We start from the raw sequence: 27,194 nt of genomic DNA, 5'->3' as shown, positions 1-27,194 counted from the left end.
ACCTATCCTGTGTGTGTGTGTGTTGTCAGATAGCGACCCAGATCGCGGTGCTGATAGCCAAGGTGGCCCGTCTGGACTGTCCCCGGCAGTGGCCGGAGCTGATCCCCATCCTGCTGGAGTGTGTGAAGGGCCAGGATGGGCTGCAGCAGCACCGGGCCCTGCTCACCTTCTACCACGTCACCAAGACCCTGGCCTCCAAACGCCTGGCCCAGGACAAACGCCTCTTCCAGGACGTAAGGACCTAGCTACTGTCTCTCTCTCACTCTCTCTCTCTCTCTCTCTCTCTCTCTCTCTCTCTCTCTCTCTCTCGCTCTCACTCTCTCACTCTCTCACTCTCTCGCTCTCTCGCTCTCTCGCTCTCTCGCTCTCTCGCTCTCTCGCTCTCTCGCTCTCTCGCTCTCTCGCTCTCTCGCTCTCTCTCTCTCTCTCTCTCTCTCTCTCTCTCTCTCGCTCTCTCTCGCTCTCTCTCGCTCTCTCTCGCTCTCTCTCGCTCTCTCTCGCTCTCTCTCGCTCTCTCTCGCTCTCTCTCGCTCTCTCTCGCTCTCTCTCGCTCTCTCTCGCTCTCTCTCGCTCTCTCTCGCTCTCTCTCGCTCTCTCTCGCTCTCTCTCGCTCTCTCGCTCTCTCGCCCTCTCGCCCTCTCGCCCTCTCGCCCTCTCGCCCTCTCGCTCTCTCGCCCTCTCGCTCTCTCTCTCTTTCGCTCTCGCTCTGTTTTGTTCTTGCTCTCTAGTCTGTCTTGTTTTGCACTTTTTCTTTCTCTCCCTCCCTCTGTCCTCTCAAGGCCAACGCTCTTGTGCTCTTAGATGTACAGAAATGCATGTGGTCTCTGTTGTAGTACTAGCAGTGGCCTCTGGGGGGTACTGTTAAGCTGCTGTTCTCACACCAAGAGATGCACTCGCTGGGTCAGGGTGTGTGTTTGTGTGAGTGTGTATGATCCTGTCAGTCTGTGTGTGTGCGTGTATTCATCATGCATGCACAGATCCTTGAGCATATGTGGGTCTGAATGTGGCTGTAAAAACCTGAGCAGCTCAGACTCAGCATTTTTACCTCCATGTTTTTAAAGCAGATAAGATGACCTCAGTGCAGGAAGCCTCTTCCCTGGCCAGGCTGTAGGCTACAGGGCAGGCTGCTATACAGGGCAGGCTGCTATACAGGGCAGGCTGCTATACAGGGCAGGCTGTAGGCTATACAGGGCAGGCTGCTATACAGGGCAGGCTGCTATACAGGGCAGGCTGCTATACAGGGCAGGCTATGCAGGGCAGGCTGTAGGCTATACAGGGCAGGCTGCTATACAGGGCAGGCTGCTATACAGGGCAGGCTGCTATACAGGGCAGGCTGCTATACAGGGCAGGCTGCTATACAGGGCAGGCTGTAGGCTATACAGGGCAGGCTGCTATACAGGGCAGGCTGCTATACAGGGCAGGCTGCTATACAGGGCAGGCTGTAGGCTATACAGGGCAGGCTGCTATACAGGGCAGGCTGTAGGCTATACAGGGCAGGCTGCTATACAGGGCAGGCTGTAGGCTATACAGGGCAGGCTGCTATACAGGGCAGGCTGTAGGCTATACAGGGCAGGCTGTAGGCTATACAGGGCAGGCTGCTATACAGGGCAGGCTGCTATACAGGGCAGGCTGCTATACAGGGCAGGCTGCTATACAGGGCAGGCTGCTATACAGGGCAGGCTGCTATACAGGGCAGGCTATACAGGGCAGGCTGCAGGCTATACAGGGCAGGCTATGCAGGGCAGGCTGCTATACAGGGCAGGCTGCTATACAGGGCAGGCTGCAGGCTATACAGGGCAGGCTGCTATACAGGGCAGGCTGCACAACACTGGAGTGTGAGGAGCTCTTTCAATCATGCAGTGATGGTGGTTTCGCTGCTGAATGGTCCATAAACTGGACTCCCTCACAGCCTAACCAGTACACACACACACACACACACACACACACACACACACACACACACACACACACACACACACACACTCAGAAACAGGGATGAGAAGGGAGCCAGGCAGCAGGCCTGTGTTAAAGGAGAATGTTTGTTTTTGACAACCTGGACCTTATTTACGGCATATTATAAGACGTTTGACTCACCGAGATCACTTTGGTGTAATTCGGAGGCCTGTAGAAGAAATTTAAAATCCAGCGCGAGCCAGTATATCCATGTAATGGTGGCGGACGGGGCACTGAGAATGCAGCTTCTAAAAAATCTATTTTCTGCCACGAAACGGTTGTTTTTATTAATCTGTCTTTATGAATCGCTAGTTGTGCTTCCATAGAGCGAGGTAGACGTCTTCACGGGTCGGGTAAATCCGAGAGGACCCGAACCGGACCCGAGACCCGTACGGGTCCGGGTCCACATTTCCACGCTTTTATTATGGTCAATTGGGTTCGGGTGGATCCTTCTATTACCTCGGGTCTGTTTATCATTATAATACCCGAGAGAAACACATGACGCGAATTCAGTGAGACCGCGGCCGCGACGCGAGCGGAGACACGGAAGCCACCACCAGTAGCCTACCTTGTGAAAAATAAGCTGAAAGAAAATGAATATAAAGAGGTCAAACCTAGCGGCAGTTTTGTGTAGCCTTATTTATTTACGGCCGTTTCATTTCCATGCTGCCACATCACAGCCTGACAAAACAGTGATTGATCCTGTCGAGATTAAGAGGATAAATCGCAATTCCATCCAACTGTGATGCAACAGCATGCAAGCCAACAGCCGTGACAGCCTAAGAGATTAATGCTACTAGGCTACTTGCTACTACTGCCTGTCGGATCCGTAAAATACCCGATCCGACTCGGGTCTCGGGTCTCTGTCCTACTCCTGCTCTCGGACAAAATCGGGTCCGTTATACATATTTTAAAAAAAAAGATCGGATTTAGTCGGATCTCGGAACGAATGTCTCGGGTCCATCTCGGTTTCGGGTCCACATTTTAGACCCGAGAAGACCTCTAGAGCGAGGGCTTGTTGTGGTTTTCACATGCCTCTGTAATATGATCTTTAGAAACGTCTTTAGAAACGAAATAGAGCTTCCCCACTTGCTCCAGCACGCATGCGCAGAGCGACTATTCTCCGTCTGTAGGCTACACTCGCGGCTCACATTCTCTATGCTACGATTGTTGGTGCCTGGAATATTGTGTGCAATATGGCTGAATATTTATCAGATTTTGAGGATATAGAAGATGACTTAGAATATGATGGAAGCCGATCGTAGCATAGTGTCCTCACCTAGTCTTCTCACCTCCTAGTGTCCTCACCTCCTAGTGTCCTCACCCCCTAGTCTCCTCACCTCCTAGTCTCCTCACCCCCTAGTCTCCATACCCCCTAGTGTCCTCACCTCCTAGTCTCCTCACCTCCTAGTGTCCTCACCTCCTAGTGTCCTCACCCCCTAGTCTCCTCACCTCCTAGTCCCCTCACCCTCTAGTCTCCTCACCTCCTAGTCTCCTCACCTCCTAGTGTCCTCACCTCCTACTCTCCTCACCTCCTAGTCCCCTTACCCTCTAGTCTCCTAACCTCCTAGTATCCTCACCTCCTAGTGTCCTCACCTAGTCTCCTCACCTCCTAGTCTCCTCAACTCCTAGTATCCTAATTTCCTTGTCTCCTCACCTCCTAGTCTCCTCACTTCCTAGTCTCCTCACCCCCTAGTCTCCTCACCTTCTAGTGTCCTCACCTCATAGTCTCCTCACCCGCTACTCTCCTCACCTCCTAGTGTCCTCACCTCCTAGTCTCCTCACCTCCTAGTGTCCTCACCTCCTAGTGTCCTCACCTCCTAGTCTCCTCACCTCCTAGTGTCCTCACCTCCTAGTGTCCTCACCTCCTAGTCTCCTCACCGAAACGTGACATATGGACTCATGTTTGTGTTCCAACATATTTTTTGTTCGACACAACTTGTACACAGTGTGGCTCTTGTCTATGTGTCTTTTCCCTTCAATTTAATAGAACAAAATGCTTTCATACACTACCTTTTAAGCCAGGGGGTGCCGGTCAGATTGTATCCATCTTTGGTTGCTCACGCTTCAGCCATCCTCAGTTTAACATGTTTTTGAATGATTTTTCAAGATGCCCACCCACATCCATTTTATGACCTAAACGGTGGTAGAGCAATTATCAGACTTTCTCAAAAGTGCTAGTTTTGTCAACTTTTTGATCTGAACCATTGTATATGATCATAAGTAACCTTAAAACAGGGCTAAACATGCATTTTCCCTTTACTACTCCTTTAAAACAACATGTTTTACCTCTGTTACATTTCACCAGCCAGTTCCTTACCAGCTGTAAGTAAGGTACATTCTTCCTTCTCATTCACCTGTAAAAATTATTACAGGTGATCATTATGTTTAGAATTTAGTTTTACACTTCCGATTACTGAGTTTTCTGGATCGAAACACAGGCTAATCTTTCAAGAGAGAATTGTGATGCATATACAAATAAAAAAAATCTCCATCCTTAAAACAGACCTTTAAAAAACATGTCTGGTGATAATTCTCCTGTTGGATTTACTAAACGTAAGCTGAATCGTCCAAACAGTCTTAAACAACACAGTAGTAGCTAACTATTCGGATATCATGCGTTTTTTAGCTCAATGATATCACGGCGGAGGTAAGAAAACCAAAGCGAAACATCACGGAGGAAGCCAGAAAAAGAAAAAGACAATCTGATAACGTTACGATAGTGCGACAGTGCACTTACTTGCATAGCCTGTGGGGGCGCAGTTCCGAGAAAACGCGATGTATTGCTTTAACACAAACACACACAGCCAACCTTCCACTGAGCAACCTGATGAAAGGCTAAATTAAATGTCACTGACTGCTTGATTACTCAAGGCAGAGAATATATTCAATTCATTAATGCTCATCAAGGGAGGTAGTCTAATGGAAATCGAATGATCCTTTACATGGTGTAAAGTGGAGGTTTATGTACTGTAGGCCAACTTATGTGCAGCGTTGCCATGTGTTCACCTGCGGGGGTGAATGTGAGCGCACTTGTGTGAATGCAAGTAACAGAGGTGTGTTGAAGAGATGCAGATCTCCTCTGCTGTTGGCAGAAGTGGAGATAGGGAGTAAGGGAGGGAGGGCTGGATAGAGAGGGAGTATGGAGGGTTGGTTATGGGGTATAGACAGAGATATTAAAGGGATATTAAATCATCTGTGCAAGCAGCATTTAAATAATGAGGCTTCTTACCGTCAGAAAAGAGGAGAAACGGACCTCTTCCATATCATATGATGGGAGATGGGATGACAGACCTGTTCCATCCTCCCTTCCATTCTCTCTCCTGTTCTCTCCTCAATGTTCCTCTCATTTCTCCCTCTCTTATCTCCCCTCATCCCCTTTCTCAACTCTTCCTCTCAATCTGAAAGAGTGTTTGTGGTGACAAGATGATGTGTGGAAGGAAATGTGAGCCTATTCCTCTCTCTTCCCCCCCTCTTTCCATCACGCCATGTTTCTCTGGATGATGAGAGAGGAATGGAGAAGAGCAGGCCATCTTGATAACCTACTGGGCTGTCTGGATAAACAGGGCACTTTTACACCAGCACAGCATGCACACATACACACACACCCATACACACACACACTGACAGGGATAGATGGGACCTTGTCTGGTGCTTTAAAGCTTCATGAGATAACTCGGCATTTGGCAGCCCCTCTGGTCGTGATAAAATCAGCACTGCGTTTCAAGAACCACACTTCCCACAATCCCCCACTCACTCGCTGTAATGATGGGAAAAAAATGAAAACAAACACGCAAAATGTGTCACAAGATTTCCCACCAGTGTACTAGCCAATACATAGAAATTCTAAAATAATAAATTCACAGGGTCTCATGCAGTCTCATGTCACAAAAATGATTTTTGGGGTCTTGCTAAGGCCAATTCATAAACTAATAGCAAGTAAAGGTTGGAAAAAAAAAAGTTCTCATTGAGCTTTAATATGCCGGTTGCTTGGACACACAGATTGGCGTTGTATAGAAAGGCCAGTAATGATTGAGGGTCTGGCTTACAGTTAGGGATGCATTCCCGCCTTGTAAATTCAGTTTATCATTCATTGTCTTAATCTGCATTTCTTTTTCTCTCACGAATCAGAAAAAATGATTGACTTGCATTTCGAGATTCTCCTGCCATCTTGGCAGTTGTGTACGGCCGTGAGGAATGAGAAGTCTTTTCCCCATTTGAGCTGATGCAGCACTCCTGTTTTATCCACAGGGAAATACATTGTTCAAATGCCATTTGGGTTCAGGCTAATACAAACTAAAGTTTGAATCAAAGCCGTTCATGCTATTCACTTAGTATAGCATCTGGTGTGTGTGCTGGTGTGGGTTCATCTGGTGTGTGTGCTGGTGTGGGTTCATCTGGTGTGTGTGCTGGTGTGGGTTCATCTGGTGTGTGTGCTGGTGTGGGTTCATCTGGTGTGTGTGCTGATGTGGGTTCATCTGGTGTGGGTGCTGGTGTAGGTTCATCTGGTGTGTGTGCTGGTGTAGGTTCATCTGGTGTGTGTGTTGGTGTCGGTTCTAATGGGAAATATGCAAACAAGGCCGTCTACAATTCAGATAATTGGAGGAAGAGCCAGGCTTACTGTGTGGTTTAGGCATGTGCCATTAACTGTGCTGAATGGAGTTAAACATCACATTAACTGTGCTGAATGGAGTTAAACATCACATTAACTGTGCTGAATGGAGTTAAACATCACATTAACTGTGCTGAATGGAGTTAAACATCACAAACGTTTTCATATCAAATGCTTGAGGGTTCGCTTGAGGGTTCACATTAAAACATGAATACAAAAAACTCTTCATAATTGAAGTAGATGCACCATTCCTTATCGTTAATAGATGCACCATTCCTTATCGTTAATAGATGCACCATTCCTTATCCTAAATAGGCTGTCATTTGAAAGACTGATGAGTTACTGTAGATCTCTTGAGTTGTAGACGTGTCATCTGTGAGACTATTAGTTGAAAAGCAAAGCAAACATGAGACAACTGGAATGAGCTCACCAGAAGATGACCCCCTAATGGACCATATTGTTTGAATGTTCCATAAGTCATTTGAAAGACTCCTCATTGCATCTTCCCCAGTTTTTGAACCAGGATTACGCAAAAACAACCTGACCGATTTTCATGAAACTCACGGGCTGGATCCACAAATGAAAACAATACTTTGGCCTGGATTACACTATCCCTACGTTTTCAAACGGGGAAAACGATCCGCAGTTACACACACAATTGCACGTAAAGATCTGTTCAAATCTCTCTCTAGCACACCTGAAAACGCAAATCACACCACCATTAAAGACCACACCTCGGTGATTTACGAGTTTGCACTAAATCAAGGGTATATTTTCTCGGCTAATAGCATAGTCTAGAATGTTGTGGGTTTAAAACGCGTCTGTCCAGCCATCCAACTGTAACACTTCTCATATAATTTACATTACTCCAAATGAGAATGGGCCTAGGTTTGAATACTGGAACTACTTGGACAAGAAATTTACACAGGAAAGCAGCTTAGAAAATTAGTACCGGCTTGTTTTCAACTTGTGATCGATCATTAAAAAAAACAAAAAACATACCAAACAAAATGACCATCCGCACATAAAGACTTAATACACTTTACACAGGTTGCAGTATATCTTATACCCTGGGTAATCTATCTCAGGTGCATCCTTACTACACTGGCTTCTAGAGAAACAAGCTGTACAAAACACTGTGTTTAACCCAATACACCAACAGTAGTCATGGGCATGGGAAACTGCAGGTAAATGAGGCAACTTGAACGTCCTTAGCACTGCTGTGGATTGAGCAGTGAGTTCTTTGGAAAGAGAACTTAGACCTACCACACCTACCACACTATAATCATTCATTCAGAAAGTCCATCCAAGGGAAAAACACAAATGATGGCATTAAATCAAATCTTCAGATGGGCTCGATGAGTTGGCTCGCCACCTTGTGTGTGTGTGCTGAAGCCACGCTGTGCTGGAACTATGAAGCGACCACGATCGGCTACAAGATGTGAAAAGCATGGCGTGTAGAAATGAATATCTACTTAAATCTGCTTGTGTTCTACACCAGATCAGAAATAACTGATATTTGCAGCAAACCACTACAATGGCGGTGGTGGGGGCAACGAGAATGCAGCTTCTAAAAATCTATTTTCTGCCGCAAAACGGTTGTTTTCATCAATCTGTCTTGATGAATCGCTAGTTGTGCTTACATAGAGAGCATAGGCCTGTTGTGGTATTTCCCATGCCTCTGTAATATGATCTTTAGAAACGTCGTTAGACACGAAATAGCTTCCTCACTTGCTCCAGCACGCATGCGCACAGCGTGCTGGAGCAACGATTGCGCGCTGTGTGCATTAGTGCTGGATCAAGTGAGAAAGCTATTTCGTTTCGAAAGACGTTTCTAAAGATCATGGCATGTGAAAACCACAACAGTTATGCTCAAAGTAAGCACAACTAGCGATTCATCCAGACAGATTGATGAAAACAACCGTTTCGCGGCAGAAAATAGATTTTGAGAAGCTGCATTCTCGTTGCCTCGATCACCGCCATTACATGGATATACTGGCTCGCGCTGGATTTTACATTTCTTCTACAGGCCTCCGAACTACACCAAAGTGATCTCGGTGAGTCAAACGTCTTTATAATATGTCGTAAATAAGGTCCAGGTTGTCAAAAACGAGCATTGTCCTTTAACATGTAAAGAACACTGTCATCCTATTGGTCACCGTCAAGGTACGTCATAGGCATGGTCACAGAAAATTCTGACTTTTCGTCGGGGTGTCGTGTGGCGTCCCATATGCCAAATTACTGATCTTCCATCATGTCACACTATAAGGCTTTTCGTCGTTCCCAACGTTCAAAATTGGGTCCGACGCTGGTCACTGTCTTATTCCTATAGTCTGATCTTCCTCTTACACTAGAACGCAAACCTTGAGCGCCAAAAAGTAGCTCCAGCTGTATCGAACCGCTTTGTTTTGGCCGCGGTAGTGTAATTGCTAGGCACAAACGTAGGTCTTTTTCGGGGAAAATGCAGAAAAATGCACTAGTGTAATCCAGGCCTTAGAACGAAGCCAGCTCCTTGTGTGGGGGTGCTAAACACAAAGGGGTATGGACTGAGATGTGCGGGGGGAGGAGGAGTGCACCGCACAGGCCCTGCGAGCTGTGACCCGAGGGATGATGGATGGCAAAACAATGGACATTTGCGATGCATGGTTGCTGTGATTTGCGAATTCTCCTAATGGGGATAATGAGGAGGCTACATTAAATCTTGACAGATTCCCGTTGGCTTGGGCCGTGTTCACACTGTACCGTGCCGTGTTCACACTTTTGTTCAACGGCCAGTGCCTTTTTTTTTTTTTTACATGCAACCCTATGGGGAAAGACAAAAGGCGGACGCCTTTTTAAAAAGCACAGCGCCCTCTGCCTTTTTGAGTTGAATTTTGTTGAACTTTTCAAAACAGCGCAGTGTGATGTCAAGCGCCTTTCTGACAGCTGACCAATCGGACGCGGTTATATTATAGATATGGGGGCAAATGGAAAATAGCACCACAAACTGAGCTGTTAACCCTGTGTTTGTACCCGCAACAGGAGCTCTCTGGGCCGGCCACAATTGGCCCTTTTCCACCAAAAGAACTCTGGTTCGTGAACCGGTTCGTTTCAAAATTCCTGGAACCTTGGTTCTGTCCAGAGAACGGGCCCGCGTTTTGACCAGTTTTGAGCCGAACCGTTGTACGCCAGCCCACGCCCATGATGTCGTCACGGTTCGCACTGAAAAACCTACTATTTTGTGGTGCCGGTTCGGAACCAGCTTTCGGGTTCCTGAACTCATTTCTTTTTGGTTGAAATGCTCAGAACCATTCAAAATTAGGTTCGCAAACCGGCACCGAACCGGTTCCCTCTTGGTGGAAAAGACCTGTGATGCAGCTCGGCTTGGCATAGGAGGTTCTGGAGCTCTGTAGCCTGGCTGTACGATCGCAAAGTTGTGAACAGAATAAATACCGCATACAAGCAAATGTGACAGCGGCTGGTGATTTGGTCCGCAACTCGGCAAACCCCGAAATGCGTTAGGGGGCAAAATAAATAAAAAAACTTTTTTTTTCGTTTCTTGTTTTTTTTTGTATTACCAAAGTTGAAGTTGTGAAGAACCCACTTACTATAACAGACAACAGTTTTAGGTTCACGAAATACGTATAATTAGTCTGCAAACTAAGCTCGTTTTTAGCTGATTTCGAGTCGGGTTTGGGGGTGGGCAGATCGATTAGCATGATTTGGTTTCATTGGCTATTGCTTCCGGGTTCTCCGCCCCCCACCCTTCCCCAACACGCCGGCTTTGTTTACATTCAGTCCCAAGTTTAACCATGGATGCTACAGCTTTTGCTAAAGAGAAGACGGGGATGGCATCCAGGACATGGAAAGAGTTTTAAGAGCAGCTAAAACTCTAGCAGAGCAGGACTCGTTCGTACACAAGAGTTTTATTCTTGATGACCTGTGATACAGAGATGACTGTATCAACAAAGCAAGTTGCTACCAAGCGAAAGTTGCGTTGAACGACGTACCAGATTCACACCACTGTTGTCTGCCGCCAAGCATTCTGCTTTGCTTTGGGGTAAGCTATCTTTATACTATCTGTGCTGTTTACATTACATTAACGTTAGTCGTTTAGCAGTAGCTCCTTTCTAAACAAGTGACTAAGTCTAGCTAGCATAACAAAGGCACTAGCACTAACTAACAAAGATAGCTAGCTATCTTTGGCTAACATGCTAGTTAGCTGAGCTAGCCCTTTGTTCCTAAACTAGCCAGCGAGGCAGCTAATATCTAGCTAGGTAGCTATATTATAGAGAGAAACAGAATGAGAGAGCATGAGAGGTATGGTAGTCTGACACCTTTGTTTTTTGTTTTGGTTACAGGATGAGCAAAAACAAGCTCCAGGCCTGTGAGGATTTGCAGCTCTCCCTTGGCCCCTCAATACCAGCCAGCAAGAAGATCACTATGCACTACAGCTTTGATTTTGCTCAACAGGTGAGAATACGTTCATCCTATCATGCATTAGCTAGTCTATTTAATCAACACATTCTGGTACTATTTTATCTATATGGAGTGCCAGTACCATGGGCAATAGTTTAATGTACTTTCTTCCTTCTATTCTATTGCAGTTTTGATGCCGAGTTACCTGGCATGGTTGTGGCCAGAGAACACCGTGATGCACCGGCAGTTGAGTTTCAGCTGCTGCGCAAGCCTGATGTCCTGCCCCCCAGAGAAGGTCTTCTTGTGCAAGCCCCACCCGGACTGGACATGGCCAGACAGACGTATCTCTTTGACAAGATCAGAGAGTTCTGTTCTGATGAGGGACGAGACGTCACATGTCCCCCACCAAACTCCACAGCAGCTCAGAACAAGACTGTCTGCTTGTAGATTCACTGCAGATCATCAGGACGGACAGCACTGCAGGAGAAAGGCCACAGCCTTTTTCTGTTTGTATACTGAAGCGTTGCTTGTTCTCTTGCACAGACTTGCCCACACTTGCACAGACTGCATTGTCAGACTATTGAATACTGAGCCGAGTTCTGTTGTTATTACCTTGAGTATTGAGCTGGGGACTGTTATTACTTTGTTGTACACTTGATCACAATGAACACTATGCACCTTGTCTATAAAACAGACAACTGACTGTACACTTTAACACTTAGACTGTTGCCTTTTTTTGTACACTTTACTACTTATGCTTGTACTTTATATCATGTATGTGACAATAAAGAACGTTAAATTTGAACTTCATCTTATATTGTGTTGTGAATGCAGTTAAGAACAAGATTAATACTGACTCAGAGTGTGGGGTCATCAGTGAGAGAGCACCCCACTTGGCAGCCACTCTCAGGTAATACCCCAAGTTGACAGCCACTCTGACAGATAATGATAGATCGTCCAGTGGGGGAGTGGCTGGGGGTGGGGTTACCAGTCTATGGTTCACGCCCATTACCTGGCAGTCAGAGGTGTGAAAATGTTGGAGAACTTTGGAGGAGGATTTCTCAGCTAAGTTGATTTGGCAGTACTAGCATTCAAATAAGCATATCTTCAACTATATTCAGATTTCAATGTATGAGACCTCAATTGAAAGGTTACAATCTGCACTTTCATAATCTGTAAAAAACTGAAAAATTACCTTTGCCTAGTTGAGGACCAAATTACCAGCGGCGGTCACAAATATAACCTGCTCCGCTTTAATGAAACTGATAAAACTAAGATGCCTGGATAAAGAAATACTTTTCTTAGTGGGCTAGGTCTTAATATTACTAATTTATTTGGCGTTAAGGATTATTTTGCTAACGAGTTGAGTTAGTTAGAACGCAGGCTATGATTCATGCGCAGAAAAGGCGCTGAGGGAAACGCTAAGTCTAGTGTGAACACGGCCTTGCTCCCTCATCCTTCCACCAGCTACCTCTTCCTAGAGCTGCTCCTTCTCTCTCTCTCTCTCTCTCTCTCTCTCACACACCATCTGCTGCCTGGGACTGCTGGCTGTGATGGATTGTTTCAGTTCCCCATGTTATTAGGATATAATACCTCAATATGATGTGTCAATTTACAGTGAAGTGAAGACATTACAGAGAAAAACAAGTGCGGTCCTGGTGGCGTTTTGCCAAATGTGCAACTTAAAGTTAGTGAAGAAATGTGTGTGTGTAGTCTCAGCTGAAGGCCCCTTAATGTATTTTCTGTCCACCATACAGAACACTGCTGCACTGTTAGGGAGCCATTGAGAAAAGCAGCAATTAATTGTTCTGGTTCCAGGGAGATATAATGGAGTGAGATGTACGTAATAGAAAGATGAGAGCCAAATTACACCTGTGTCCATTGAGGTAGGGGAGGACAGTCCTCCTCAGTTTTTGGAGAGAAGAGAGGGATTAAAATATAAATATATGAATTTATTTATTTATAAATAATATTTAATACCATCTCAGTTTTCTTCATAAAGCAGATTTTCCCTATGGATAAAAATCCATTATTGAAATTCCTCCCTTGGGCATGTCCCTTAGGGGGTCTATCAATGTAATGCCATTTTTTCATGCTAATTTGTGATTGGCCAACACGTTGAAATTACCGTAAGGGAGGACAGTACTCTGAACAGGATTTAATGATTGACATTTTGTTAGTCCAATCACATTCCAGATTCCAGGTTTACCACAGTGAAGGCCGATTGAGTCGGTGTTGTTGTCTGTGTTTATCTTCCCTGTGTCATTGGAGACTTTTTGTGTGTTCATAGCTCCATAATATAATACATCCGAAAGTATTATGGGACATATACATCAAATTGTTCGTCTATTTGTCTTGATTCTAGCCATCTAAATATCTAAGCTGACATAAATACTTTTTGAGCTAGAGCCTTCTGAACACGTTCCACTGGCTGGCTATAGCCGGTAACGTTAGCTACGGGGGCTACGAGTTGCACGTCAGGCTACGGCATAGGCAGGCGTGCAGATTGGCTGGAGGTGCAAACTGTCGGCAACTCGTCCAAAACATTTCTAGAGACTGGGTCGCAACACCGGATCGGAGAAATGCACTGAACAGCCTGGCTCCTGCTTGCGTGAGAATTGATCACTTTGCGGTGCTTATTCCTCATCCAGTGATGGATGGGTGGATGGAAAACTTTCAACTGAATGTTCATATTGTTCTGATAATTGTAGGCTATAGCAACATAAGAGTGGCAGCTTTGACAGCAACCCAAATGAGCTAATCCCATAGCTGTACCATTGCTAGCTAGCCATGAGCGAACTGTTGGATACTTTTGAGTCACCAGCCGCCACTGGTGCATATTTAGGAGGACTTAAAAGGCTGTGTGTGTTACTTGTGAGCCAATATCTTAAAAAAAAAAAAAATGTGTGTGTGTGAGATGACTTTCACAGCTGTGTGTGGGATGAACTGCATTGTCCCTGTGTTACAGCTGGCGTCGGGTATCTACAGCTTTGCCTGCTCGCTGTGGAGCCACCACACAGACTGCTTCCTCCAGCAGGTCTACGCCACACCTCGAGACGAGGCCGCCGCCCTCAGCTCCCTGGAAAGGACACTGCTCTCACTAAAAGGTACCTGTCCATTAGTACATGAACCCATCCACTCATAGAAGCTTACCCAATACATTCTAGGGAATTCACCTGTTTGGGGGCATGTGTGAACAGGATATCACAGGAAATCTGCACAGCCGATTTCCTGTCACAGGGCCTAGTGTAATTCCGTGGAAGCTGTCGGGATGGTTGTGTTGTGAAGAGAAGCCGTTACATTGCCGGTTAGGTCATTCTGTTGCAAGACATGAAAGACTAGGGGATTTCATTCACCACTGGAAGTTCCAAAATTCTCCCAAAGAAAAAACAATATTGTGATCATTTTAACATGAGAAAAATAGTTCCGTCTGTCTTCAACCAAAGAAGATCTTGGTCGACTGACAGACAAAAAAAAAAAATCAGACCAGATTTTGGTCAGTTTTGGCCACTTTTTTCCCCCCATCAGGCCAACATTTCCAAATTAGACTGCTTATTCAGTAACTAACTACGTTATTCGTTATGGTATTTTTTTTAGGATGTATGAATTTAGTATTTTTTATGTAGGCCTAGGCCCACCATAGACCACTTCCACTAGAGTATGCACCTACTCTGGAAATGAACCCTTTGATTTTTTTCAGGCCTATCCATCCATCCAGATTTAAATGTTTGCATGCACTGCCATTACATTATTACATTTGATCATAATCATATTCATTTCATTGTCGGCCTATAGAAATAATCCCCCCCCCCAAAAAAATAAAATAAAATAAATATATATATATCACATGTAGGCCTATGACATACAGTACCCGATGCACATTTATTTATCCGCATTGCGAAGTGTAGCCATGGTCTTGATTTTATGAAAAGCAACAAAAACAGCATATGATATAAAAAAATATTTAAAAAAATAAAAACAAGAATATAATTTTACAACTTGTAAGAATAATACTAGCCTACGGATTTTTTCTTTGACATTGTTGGACTTGGTTAATTCATTTGGGCTTCTGTCATATGGACTATGAAAATAAATGCCGCCTTTTGCAATAAAAAGTATGTCTTAATATTATCTATATAATTTAGAAAACACTTATTAGTATATATCATGGCTGTCAAACGATTAAAAAAGTGAATCAAATTAATGACATGATCTGTAATTAATTAACCTAATTAATCACATTGATCGCATATCCATTTCTTTCTGGCATAAACCCTGAAATTAGGATATTTTAACTCAAAGACATTACACTATTGCGGCTGGTGAGTAAATAATTGAAAATACAACAAAAGGTGGCTTTAGAAGTCAATATTTTATTCATTATTATTTAAAATGATCTTAGGCTGTGTCAGGGTTTCAAATTACTCCGAATAAATAATGTGCCTCTCAGTTAGGCTACAAAATAGCCCATCGGTGAGTGTGGGTTGGCAAAGCCCGCTAGGACTGGGGCTTACAGCTGTGGAGCTCTTAACATGTTTAGCATTGAGAAGAAGGATTATAAAACTCTAGTAGTGTTACAGTACAAATAGGGTTAGAATTCAAGTACACTAATGAGGGTGCTGATGCAAGTTAACTTAAGAACTATGACGCCTATAACAGGATATTGAATAGATTTTCGATGACAAGCCACCAACAACTTTTTATCAGTCACAGCTAACTGAAGAATATGTGAACTGCCGCCATAGCAACCACAGCAGCACTGCTCTACAGCAACAAAGCACAGAACACACAATTCACGGTCTCACTCGCCATATGCTTCAATGGGGAGCGCAGTTGCCGAACAAATCGTCATACTGCGAAAACTGTCACACAGCTTCGATAATTACATGTACGAATCAGCACATTTCGATATATAATGTGTACAAGCTGTTAAAACTGTAGGCATAGCGACAAGTTAGAAAAAGGGTAAAAATGCTACAAGCTAGCCCACCTAATTAATTTAATTAACACTTTAAATTTACAGCCCTTTTAATATATATATATAATATATATATATATATATATTATATATATATATATATATATATATATTAGGGCTGTCAAACAAAGAGAAAAATCTAATTAATTACATGATCTGACCTGTCAATCCCGCAGAGAATAATAACCAGTAAGGTTGCTTGATTTCTTAACACCATGCCTCAGATGTCCCACAAACAAAGCTTGTCCCGCATCGTGTTCACATCATAGGTTAGACATTAGTTTGAAGAAAACGGTTCTTAAAACATACAGAAAACTGGCCTGCTTGCTGCTGTATCATAATGGTACAGGTACATGGCCATGGTAATTATAAGAAAACAAGCTGCACGATACTCCACACCTCCCTCCACACATCAGTTTCCAGCAGCACCAACAAAAAAAGCTACAAAGCTAGTAGCGTTAGGTGCTTGATGTACAGTAGCTACTGTAATTAGCCTGTAGCTAGTTGTTAACAGATCATTCTCACAGGCTTCTTTTCTAAGAATTGATGTCACTAACTTACTCACCCTACTTTACATGTGCAATTAGACTCCACAACTTTGTTCTGATGAATTTCAATCCAAAGTTTGTGCCTTCCGCATACATGGCCAACTAGCATCAACTCATTGTCATCTGCTCTGTCTGAAATCCAAATATCATGGATATATTCTTGTGTAAAATAGTTCAGGCCTTTGCTACTGGGGCTGACAGATGTTAACGTGTTAAGCATTGAGATGATATGTTAGGCTAAAACTGCCTCGATGGCATGCAAATCCTTTATTAAAGATATTCACTATCCACTCATGTACTGTCCCATCTGGGAGTTTTTTTTTAAAGAAAACTTTCCGTTTAGAGAGCAAAGCAAAGTCTGATTATCCACCTCTTCAAGTTTGTTTGAAGGCAAAGATACTTTTGTGTTACATACGATGTAGCCTACGGGTTCATTCAGGTCCAAATTAAGTTTGTCGCTTCAATAACGTTAAATCAGGCAATGACAACTGTGCTGTCTCTTGCGCCATCTAACTTGGGATTGCTGTCATGCCATGGCATGTCTGTAGAGGCACAACATGGGAATGTCCCTGCATGTAGCTCATGTCTGAACGCTGAAAGTCACTAGCAGCTCCGGGGAGGATATCACCACACACACACCTATATAGGTGGAAATTGATAACCAAACATTGTGTGTGTATTTTCCCACCAGTCCTTCGGAAGCTGACAGTCCATGGTTTCCAGGAGCCACAACAGAACATGGAAGTGATGGTGAGTGTGAGAACCCAGGAAAGAGTCATCTCCAGAAGGACAAACACACTGATTGTGGCAGTGGCCTCGCTGTCAAACATCTCTGCGCAATGGAGCAAGCGAAGCAGCAGCACCCCCTGGGGGGAGCAAACGTGTGCTTTTGCATCCCCATTTTTTGACCAATGCTATCTTTTCATTTCATTTTTTTCAAAGTATTTATTAGTTTTCAAGTTATACAAAATACAATTGTAAATGCAGTTTCAAATACTCATATACAAAATCCCCTCCCACTGAAAACCCAACCCCATTGCACTATTACAAATTCAGTGTGACATCAATGTTCATGTTTAAATGGTAAATTATGATAAACGTGTATAAAAACCCAGAGAAATATAGAAAGAAAACGAAAAAGACAAAAGAGGACAAATAAAAAAGAGAGAAAAAAGAAAAGGTCATAAATGTATATTATAAAGATGTGAAATAAAAAAGTAGGGTTAAATCTATACACTTGAAATATCTGAGGTGTCCATCTTGCCAACCTGATCCAGAACTGGTTGCCAGATGGGGTAAAATTTGAGGGCACAACCTCTTGTAGCATAATGTATTTTCTCTAGGGTCAGGTGATGCATAAGATCTCCAATCCATAAACTGAAAGTTGGAGCAAATGCTATCATGTTTTTGCCACATTGGTTGAGATGGAGATCTTGTGGTACCGTGCCAAATATTGCTATTATGGCATGAGGGTATGTCTAGAATGTCAGAAAAGAATTTGAATATAGATTGCCAAAAATCTGTTAGTTTTGGGCAGAGCCAGAACATGTGATACAGTGGCTGGTGTTGTTCCACAACGATCACAGTTAGAATCGATATTGGTGTAAATTTGGCCAGTCTCGCTTTAGACCAATGCAGCCTGTGTACAATTTTAAATTGTATTACTTTGTCTCAGACAAATTTTAGATGAGTGTATATTATCTAGCGTAGATTGCCATATCATATCATCAGAAAGTTCCACATTTAGTTCTACTTCCCATTGTCTTTTTGTGTGTGTCAGGGGTTCTAAATGGTAGGAGCTAAGTAAATAGTAGATTTTGCCAATAATCTCTTTGGGATGGGAACTAAGTTCCAAGACAGAGTCCAGGAGAGACCTGGGCGGTGGCGATGGAAAGTGAGTTGAATGTGATACAAAGCTGCGAAGTTGCAAGTACTTAAAGGAGTATTAAAGGGAAAATCAATCAGTTGCTCTACCACCGTTTTGGTCATACAATGGATGTGGGTGGGCCCCGTGAAAAATCATTCAAAAAACATGTTAAACTCTAAATTTCAAAGACAAGAAACTCACCGAGGTGTTAGTTGGAGATCCAATGCATTGTAGGCCTATCATTGTGTTTTTTCAAAACAACTGAACATTCCATCGAATGCATCTGTTGCTTGGCAACACTTTTGTTAAGGGAACTATTTTGCTCGGCGGAATTGAGGGAATGATGCTTCGTTTTGAATAAATGTTCATATTTTACATTGCTGTGTGTTTATTTTACACTAATAGCTGTAGTAACCGTTGTATAAAAGCAATAAACTCCACTTCGCGTCGTGCCTAACAACGCCCCCTAGCTGTTATAAAATCACTGACACACAGCCTCTCAGCAACAAGGCAATTCAAAGTGCTTTGCATGAGACATTAAAAGCATCAAGACAAAGTGCAACACATAAAAGGTCATATAAAACAAAATGCAAAAAAGGACATTTAAAACAAAATGCAGGACAAATAAAATACAGGAATAAAAGTTACAGTTGCAGTGTATAAATAAATAATTTTTTGATTTAATAAAAAGCAGCCGCAAAAAGAAAGTCTTCAGTCTTGATTTAAAAGAACTGAGAGTTTGATCCAGATAGGTAGGTAGGATAGTCTCGCAAAGCCAGACCTTTCTCCACACTTCGTTTCGCTCTGTTCCAGGTAGGCAAATAGAAATATCAGTCAGCATAGGATAACTCGCATGGATAGTGTAGGATCAACATTATAAATAAAAACAAATACTTGTATCATATGTCATCATCCCCCTCTCACTTTCTTTACAGAGTAACCTAAAAATTGTGTAGGTATTCAAACCATTTCAGTGTATTCATGATCCCCGAGGGGAAATCCCTGTGAACAAAGACCAAAAACCTGTGAGCACACAAAGGCGTTTCTGTTCCTGGTCTGCAGCTGACTAATCTCCCCACTTTCAACTAGAACTAGGTGCCAATAAGCGTTTGTGAAAATGTGGAACTGTGGAAAAAGTGAAGGTGTGTGAGAACTTTCTGGATGCACTGTATATAGCCAGTCCAAGTGCCTGGTCATCTTAGAACAGTTAATATGGTTTCTCCCGTGAAGAGAGACTGGGTTTGGGGTTGCGCGGGAGAGGCTCTTGTGGTTCAGAGTTAATGGAATCATTTGCACAGTGCCCACACTGGGGTCTATTGAAATCATAATTGGCTTTCTTTTTGTCCCTCCATTTATCTTTCATAAGGAGAGTGGTCTGTAAAGAGAACAGCAGGGGTCGTTTGATGGAACCCCTCGTTCTCGTCTTAGGAGAACTGAAAATGTATCAGAAGAGAAAGAGATCCAGTGCAGTATTTCAGGTGTGTGTCCAATGTAAAAGGATCATTTTATGGACTCTCCCCAACTACACAAAATCTCCTTTTCATTTGACTTGATTTCCCAAAAGAACGTCTCTCCACTGAGATACAAGATAGGAGGAATCCTGAGGGCTTTGATCTGGACACAGGGACGTCAAACGGTTCAACATTATTGGACCTCATTCAAACATCATCTTAAAGCTGCGATTATAGATTCTATTTTACCACGGCATGGCAGTAAAGGACTCGCGCAAACTTATTTATAAACCAATGGCACCGACGGACCGGACCCGGGAAGCAAAGGCTGGCTCTGGGGACATGGAACGTGACCTCGCTGGGGGGGAAGGAGCCGGAGCTTGTGAGGGAGGTGGAGCGATACCAATTACATCTGGTGGGGCTAACCTCCACGCACAGTACCGGCGCTGGAACCAAACTCCTGGATAAGGTTTGGACCCTATTCTTCTCCGGAGTTGCTCACGATATGAGGCGTAAGGCAGGTGTGGCTATACTAGCTAGCCCCCAGCAGAGCACCTCTGTGCTCGAGTTCACCCCAGTGGACGAGAGGGTCGCCGCCTTGCGCCTTAGGACTGTGTGGGGAAGGGGGGGGGGGGACTCTGACTGTGGTTTGTGCTGCAGACCCTAAGTGGAGTCCTATTTGGGGCTCCTGCAGGGGACTCCACTGTCCTATTGGGGGACTTCAATGCACACGTGGGCAATGATGGAGAAACTTGGAGGGGCGTGATTGGGAGGCATGGCCACCACGATCTGAACCCGAGTGGTGTTTTGTTGTTGGACTTCTGTGCTAGTTACGGTTTGTCCATAACAAACACCATGTTTGAACACAAGGATGCCCACAAGTACACCTGGCATCAGAACACCTTAGGCCGAAGGTCGATGATCGATTTTGTTATCGTATCATCTGATCTGAGGCCATGTGTTTTGGACACTCGGGTAAAGAGAGGGGCAGAGCTGTCCACTGATCACCATCTGGTGGTGAGCTGGTTTCGATGGCGGGGGAAGCTTCTGGACAGACCTGGAAAACCCAAGCGTGTAATGAGGGTGAACTGGGAACGTCTGGAGGAAGAGCCTGTCCGGAGAGATTTCAATTGCCAGCTTCTCAGGCATCCCTGTGGAGGTTGGGGACATCGAGCATGAGTGGTCGGTGTTCAAAGCCTCCATTGCTAAATCTGCGGCTGTGAGCTGTGGCCTGAGGGCCATAGGTACCTCAAGGGGCGGTAACCCTCGGACTCTGTGGTGGACAGCGGTGGTCAGGGAAGCCGTCCGACTGAAGAAGGAGGCCTTCCGGGGTATGTTAGCCCGGGGGACTCCAGAAGCAGTTGCAGGGTATCGACTGGCCCGGATGGCTGCGGCTTCGGCCATGACCAAGGCAAAGCAGCGGGTGTTGGAGGAGTTCGGAGAAACCATGGAGAAGGACTTTCAGTTGGCACCAAAGTGTTTCTGGAAGACCATCAGGCACCTCAGGAAGGGAAAGCGGGGGACCATCCAAGCTGTATACAGCAAGGAGGGGACACTGCTGACCTCAACTGAGGAGGTTGAGTGTTGGAAAGAGCACTTTGAGGAACTCCTGAACCCGACTAATCCACCCTCTACGATCGAGGCAGAGCCGGAAGATGATGGGGGGTCATCATCAATTTCCCTGGAGGAGGTCACTGAGGTAGTCAAACAACTCCACAGTGGCAAAGCCCCAGGGACTGATGAGATCAGTCCAGAAATGCTGAAGCCGCTGGGTGTTGAGGAGCTGTCTTGGTTGACACGCCTCTTTAACATTGCGTGGTAGTCCGGGTCAGTGCCAAAGGAGTGGCAGACTGGGGTGGTGGTCCCAATATTTAAAAAGGGGGACCAGAGGGTGTGTGCCAATTATAGAGGCATCACATTACTCAACCTCCCAGGGAAAGTGTACTCCAATGTGCTGGAAAGGAGGGTCCAGCCGATAGTCGAACTTCAGATTGAAGAGGAACAATGTGGATTTCATCCTGGTCGTGGAACCACCGACCAGCTCTTCACTCTCGCAAGGATCTTGGAGGGGGCTTGGGAGTTTGCCCAACCTGTCTACATGTGTTTTGTGAACTTGGAGACCGGGTCCCTCGAGAGGTCTTGTGGAGAGTTATGCGGGAGTATGGGGTGAGGGGGTCCCTACTTGGGGCCATCCAATCCCTGTACACCCAGAGCGAGAGCTGTGTCCTTGTCCTCGGCAGTAAGTCGTCTTCCTTTCCGGTGGGGGTTGGCCTCCGCCAGGGCTGTGCTTTGTCACCAATCCCGTTTGTGATTTTCATGGACAGGATATCGAGGCGTAGTCGTGGGAGGTGGGTTTGCAGTTCGCTGAGGTGGGGATCACGTTGCTGCTTTTTGCAGATGATGTGGTCCTGATGGCATCCTCTGCCTGCGACCTCCACCACTCTCTGGATAGGTTCGCAACCGGGTGTGAAGCGGCTGGGATGAGAATAATAGGCACTTCTAAATCTGAGTAGGAAATGAGTCCTTACCCCGAGTGAGTTCTAGTATCTGGGGGTCTTGTTCACGAGTGAGGGAACTATGGAGAGGGAGTTTGTCCGGAGAATCGGAGCAGCTGGTGGGTTCTGCAGTCGCTTTACCGCACTGTTGTGACGAAAAGAGAGCTGAGCCAAAAGGCAAAGCTCTCGATCTACCGGTCTATCTTCGTCCCCACCCTCATCTATGGTCATGACCGAAAGAACGAGATCACAGATACATGCGGCCGAAATGAGTTTTCTCAGGAGGGTGGCTCGGGTCTCCCTGAGAGATCGGGTGAGAAGTAGAGCCGCTGCTCCTTTGCGTCGAAAGGAGCCAGTTGAGGTGGTTCGGGCATCTAGTGAGGATGCCTCCTGGGAGCCTCCCTAGGGAGGTGTTCCAGGCGTGTCCGGCTGGGAGGAGGCCGCGGGGTAGACCCAGGACCAGGCGGCGGGATTACATCTCCGCACTGGCCTGTGAGCGGCTAAAGATTCTCCAGGCAGAGCTGGTTGATGCTGTTAGGGAAAGGGATGTCTGGGGCCCCCTGCTGGAACTGCTGCCTCCGCGATCCGACCCCGGATAAGCGGATGACGATGGATGGATGGATGGATAATACCACCCACATTTGTCTAGTCACCGAGTCAGTAGTAGGTTTGCATAGCCAGGCATTTAGTGTGAGGAGCCACATTCTCTCTGTGTCGTAAACAGGGGGGAGAGAGGGAGAGTTCATGTTCAAATTAAATGGAACATTTCTCTCATCGGTCAATCTAGAAAATAGTCCAACCCTAGGTTGGAGGAAACCATGCTACACCTTGTCCTCTGATCCACCTTGGTCATTCTTTGGATCTCTCTGCAGTCGTTCCTGTCAGATAAACAGAGGGATAATGGGAGGGAGGGAGAGAGAGAGAATGAGATCGAGAGAGAGAATGATAGAGAGAGAGAATGTGTGTAGTTGTATCATATGAATGATTAATTAAGGGCCTGTTTACAGCATGCAGTTATGATTATGGCACTAATGACCAGCTCTTTTGCTTGGCAGGCTGAAGGTTACACAACGGTAGACATGCAGACATTAAAAAGACATTAGCGGGGTTTGCTAGCTGCTTGTTTCCCTCATAAATCAATAGTGAAAATGGATCAGTGTTAATATTTAATGTGTGTGCCACTCTTAGAGGAGCTGCCAACATGATGTTCTGCTGTTCACTCATCCACCAACATTTAGAGGCTGTTGTACCTTCCCTGCTCGTACTCTTGGCCTGTGTGACCATGCATCTTCTTTAAAGGACAATGCTCATTTTTGACAACCTGGACCTTATTTATGACATATTATAAGACGTTTTACTCACCGAGATCACTTTGGTGTAGTTCGGAGGCATGTAGAAGAAATGTAAAATCCAGCGTGAGCCAGTATATCCATGTAATGGCGGTGGTCGGGGCACCTAGAATGCAGTTTCTAAAAATCTATTTTCTGCCGCGAAATGGTTGTTTTCATCAATCTTTCATTGTCCTTTAACTTACTATCTAGCGATCTGTTCAGCAGCAGTCTCCAGCCATTCATACCTCCCCTGACCAGGGTTCAGCCTCGGCAACACTCCTGCCCAGGGCTGAAGCTCCAATTATACTCTCCCGCTGTCATTAGCCTCCAATTAATAGTAGTATTCATAACTCTTTCTGGAGGCGTTCTGTCGACCTTGGCCCTGACCTGGAATCAATTATGTGCAGGCATTAAAGAAGGTAATCACAGTTGAACTGATCAGGTGACTCATCACATCTGCCAGGAAGGCATGCGAGTTAACGAGTGGCAGAGAGGAGTGATTCTAACGGATGAAGAGCAGGTGCATGAATTAGGCAAGGATGATGTGGTGGAAGCCATGATGTGGTGGAAGGATGATGTGGTGGAAGGATGATGTGGTGGAAGGATGATGTGGTGGAAGGATGATGTGGTGTAGCTGGAGGTGGTCGGCTACACTGGGACACATATTTAGATGTTCTCAACCAATCACAGATGTCCATACAGTAGGTGGGGTGTGTGCAGGTATGTGGCAGAACATTTTCGGAACATTGCCATGGGAACGATGCCAAACTTGGAAATTTTGGCGATTTTGCTCATTAAGAAAGCCTTTTTTTCTTTTGTTTTTAAATTTTAAAACTACTAACAGATGGATTTTTTAATGATTCTACTGCTTTGTCTTCATTATATCTTTATATCGTCTCACTTGGTTTTTAATATCACCATCCCTGGTCCTCCTGACATGGTGGGATGAGTGGATGAGTGGATGAGTGATGGATGAGTGGATGAGTGATGGATGAGTGGATGAGCGATGGATGAGCGATGGATGAGTGGATGAGCGATGGATGAGTGGATGAGCGATGGATGAGTGGATGAGTGGATGAGTGATGGATGAGTGGATGAGCGATGGATGAGTGGATGAGCGATGGATGAGTGATGGATGAGTGGATGAGCGATGGATGGGTGGATGAGCGATGGATGAGTGGATGAGCGATGGATGAGTGGATGAGCGATGGATGAGTGGATGAGCGATGGATGAGTGGATGAGCGATTGGCAACGTCATGTCTAATATGCCTTGGCAGGCTTTGCAGGGTGAAGGTTACACTGTGTAACCTTCAGCTAACCATGTCTTAATGATTGTCATTAAGATTAGAGATATTTTTGTCCATTATTTTCAAAAGATTTGTCATTGTTTTGCACATCACTGTGTTATGGGATTTTAGTTTTTGAGTTTAATATGAGAGAATCTCAGGCTCTGTGAGCTCATTGATTTATTGAGCCAGATTCCAGTCAAGTCATATTGAAATAGTCCAATGCTATTCCTCTTCATCTCACAGTCCAGCTATGCTAGGAACACAAAGCTGGTAAGCCTGAAGAGAACTTGCTGAAGCGCCTCTCCTAGGAGTTGACTGAGATGAGATGAGAGACTCCTGAGCAACGCTAGTCACGTTACCTTCTAGCCCCGGCATCTGATGCTCGGAGAACCACAACACACTGTCTTAATGCACCTCCCAGTAGCCCGGGGCAGGGCCTGATAATGACTTGGCTGGAAGGCGTAGATCCCACCCTGGCATAACAGATCAGGTACACCGTGGAAAGTGTTGAAAAACTTGAACTCTTCTCTCTCTGTCTCTCCATTTCTGAGCTGAATATATTTGTAGATGATTCTAGACTGACAGACTCTGAAGTGGAGGCACAGAGGGGCTGTGACACGCCTTGTTTATCAGCTCCTCACTCCGTAGCCTGTGGGCAGCAGCGTTGGCAGATCTGTTCATTTGATTGTAACGTGCAGGTTCAGGTGTAAAAAAGCTAATTATAGATGAATGTCGCCATGAGTGCCCGTGTCATTGCTGGGGTTATACCTGTAGTTGACTTCCCTGCTGGATCCTCCGGGTGGCGCTGTGCCGTCCAGTAGACAGAGACTCAGCTCTGAGGGCAGGTATGAAGTAGACAGGGACTCAGCTCTCTGAGGGCAGGTATGAAGTAGACAGGGACTCAGCTCTGAGGGCAGGTATGAAGTAGACAGGGACTCTCAGCTCTCTGAGGGCAGGTATGAAGTAGACAGGGACTCAGCTCTGAGGGCAGGTATGAAGTAGACAGGGACTCAGCTCTGAGGGCAGGTATGAAGTAGACAGGGACTCAGCTCTGAGGGCAGGTATGAAGTAGACAGGGACTCAGCTCTCTGAGGGCAGGTATGAAGTAGACAGGGACTCAGCTCTCTGAGGGCAGGTATGAAGTAGACAGGGACTCAGCTCTGAGGGCAGGTATGAAGTAGACAGGGACTCAGCTCTGAGGGCAGGTATGAAGTAGACAGGGACTCAGCTCTGAGGGCAGGTATGAAGTAGACAGGGACTCAGCTCTGAGGGCAGGTATGAAGTAGACAGGGACTCTCAGCTCTCTGAGGGCAGGTATGAAGTAGACAGGGTCTCAGCTCTCTGAGGGCAGGTATGAAGTAGACAGGGACTCAGCTCTCTGAGGGCAGGTATGAAGTAGACAGGGACTCAGCTCTCTGAGGGCAGGTATGAAGTAGACAGGGACTCTCAGCTCTGAGGGCAGGTATGAAGTAGACAGGGACTCAGCTCTCTGAGGGCAGGTATGAAGTAGACAGGGACTCTCAGCTCTCTGAGGGCAGGTATGAAGTAGACAGGGACTCTCAGCTCTGAGGGCAGGTATGAAGTAGACAGGGACTCAGCTCTCTGAGGGCAGGTATGAAGTAGACAGGGACTCTCAGCTCTCTGAGGGCAGGTATGAAGTAGACAGGGACTCTCAGCTCTGAGGGCAGGTATGAAGTAGACAGGGACTCAGCTCTCTGAGGGCAGGTATGAAGTAGACAGGGACTCTCAGCTCTCTGAGGGCAGGTATGAAGTAGACAGGGACTCAGCTCTCTGAGGGCAGGTATGAAGTAGACAGGGACTCAGCTCTCTGAGGGCAGGTATGAAGTAGACAGGGACTCTCAGCTCTCTGAGGGCAGGTATGAAGTAGACAGGGACTCAGCTCTGAGGGCAGGTATGAAGTAGACAGGGACTCAGCTCTGAGGGCAGGTATGAAGTAGACAGGGACTCAGCTCTCTGAGGGAAGGTATGAAGTAGACAGGGACTCAGCTCTGAGGGCAGGTATGAAGTAGACAGGGTCTCAGCTCTCTGAGGGCAGGTATGAAGTAGACAGGGACTCTCAGCTCTCTGAGGGCAGGTATGAAGTAGACAGGGTCTCAGCTCTCTGAGGGCAGGTATGAAGTAGACAGGGACTCTCAGCTCTGAGGGCAGGTATGAAGTAGACAGGGTCTCAGCTCTCTGAGGGCAGGTATGAAGTAGACAGGGACTCAGCTCTCTGAGGGCAGGTATGAAGTACGCTGGGTATGAAGTAGC

At 45.6% G+C, this 27,194-nt stretch overlaps 1 protein-coding gene across 1 annotated transcript in view; it reads left to right on the top strand.

Annotated features, from left to right (window-relative positions):
• ipo11 (importin 11) overlaps positions 1 to 27,194 on the top strand; it is a 199,547-nt gene that overhangs the window by 27,011 nt on the left and 145,342 nt on the right. Inside the window, exons 5-7 of the mRNA XM_084456899.1 lie at positions 30 to 233; positions 13,932 to 14,070; positions 17,181 to 17,239. Coding sequence (XP_084313025.1) covers positions 30 to 233; positions 13,932 to 14,070; positions 17,181 to 17,239 — 402 coding nt within the window. The remainder of the gene's footprint in view (positions 1 to 29; positions 234 to 13,931; positions 14,071 to 17,180; positions 17,240 to 27,194) is intronic.

This window comes from Borostomias antarcticus, assembly GCF_949987555.1.
Source record: "Borostomias antarcticus genome assembly, chromosome: 23".
In the NCBI taxonomy this organism is placed as follows: domain Eukaryota; kingdom Metazoa; phylum Chordata; class Actinopteri; order Stomiiformes; family Stomiidae; genus Borostomias; species Borostomias antarcticus.
The sequence above is the reverse complement of the archived record's forward strand: the minus strand, read 5'-3'. Positions and strand labels throughout refer to the sequence as shown.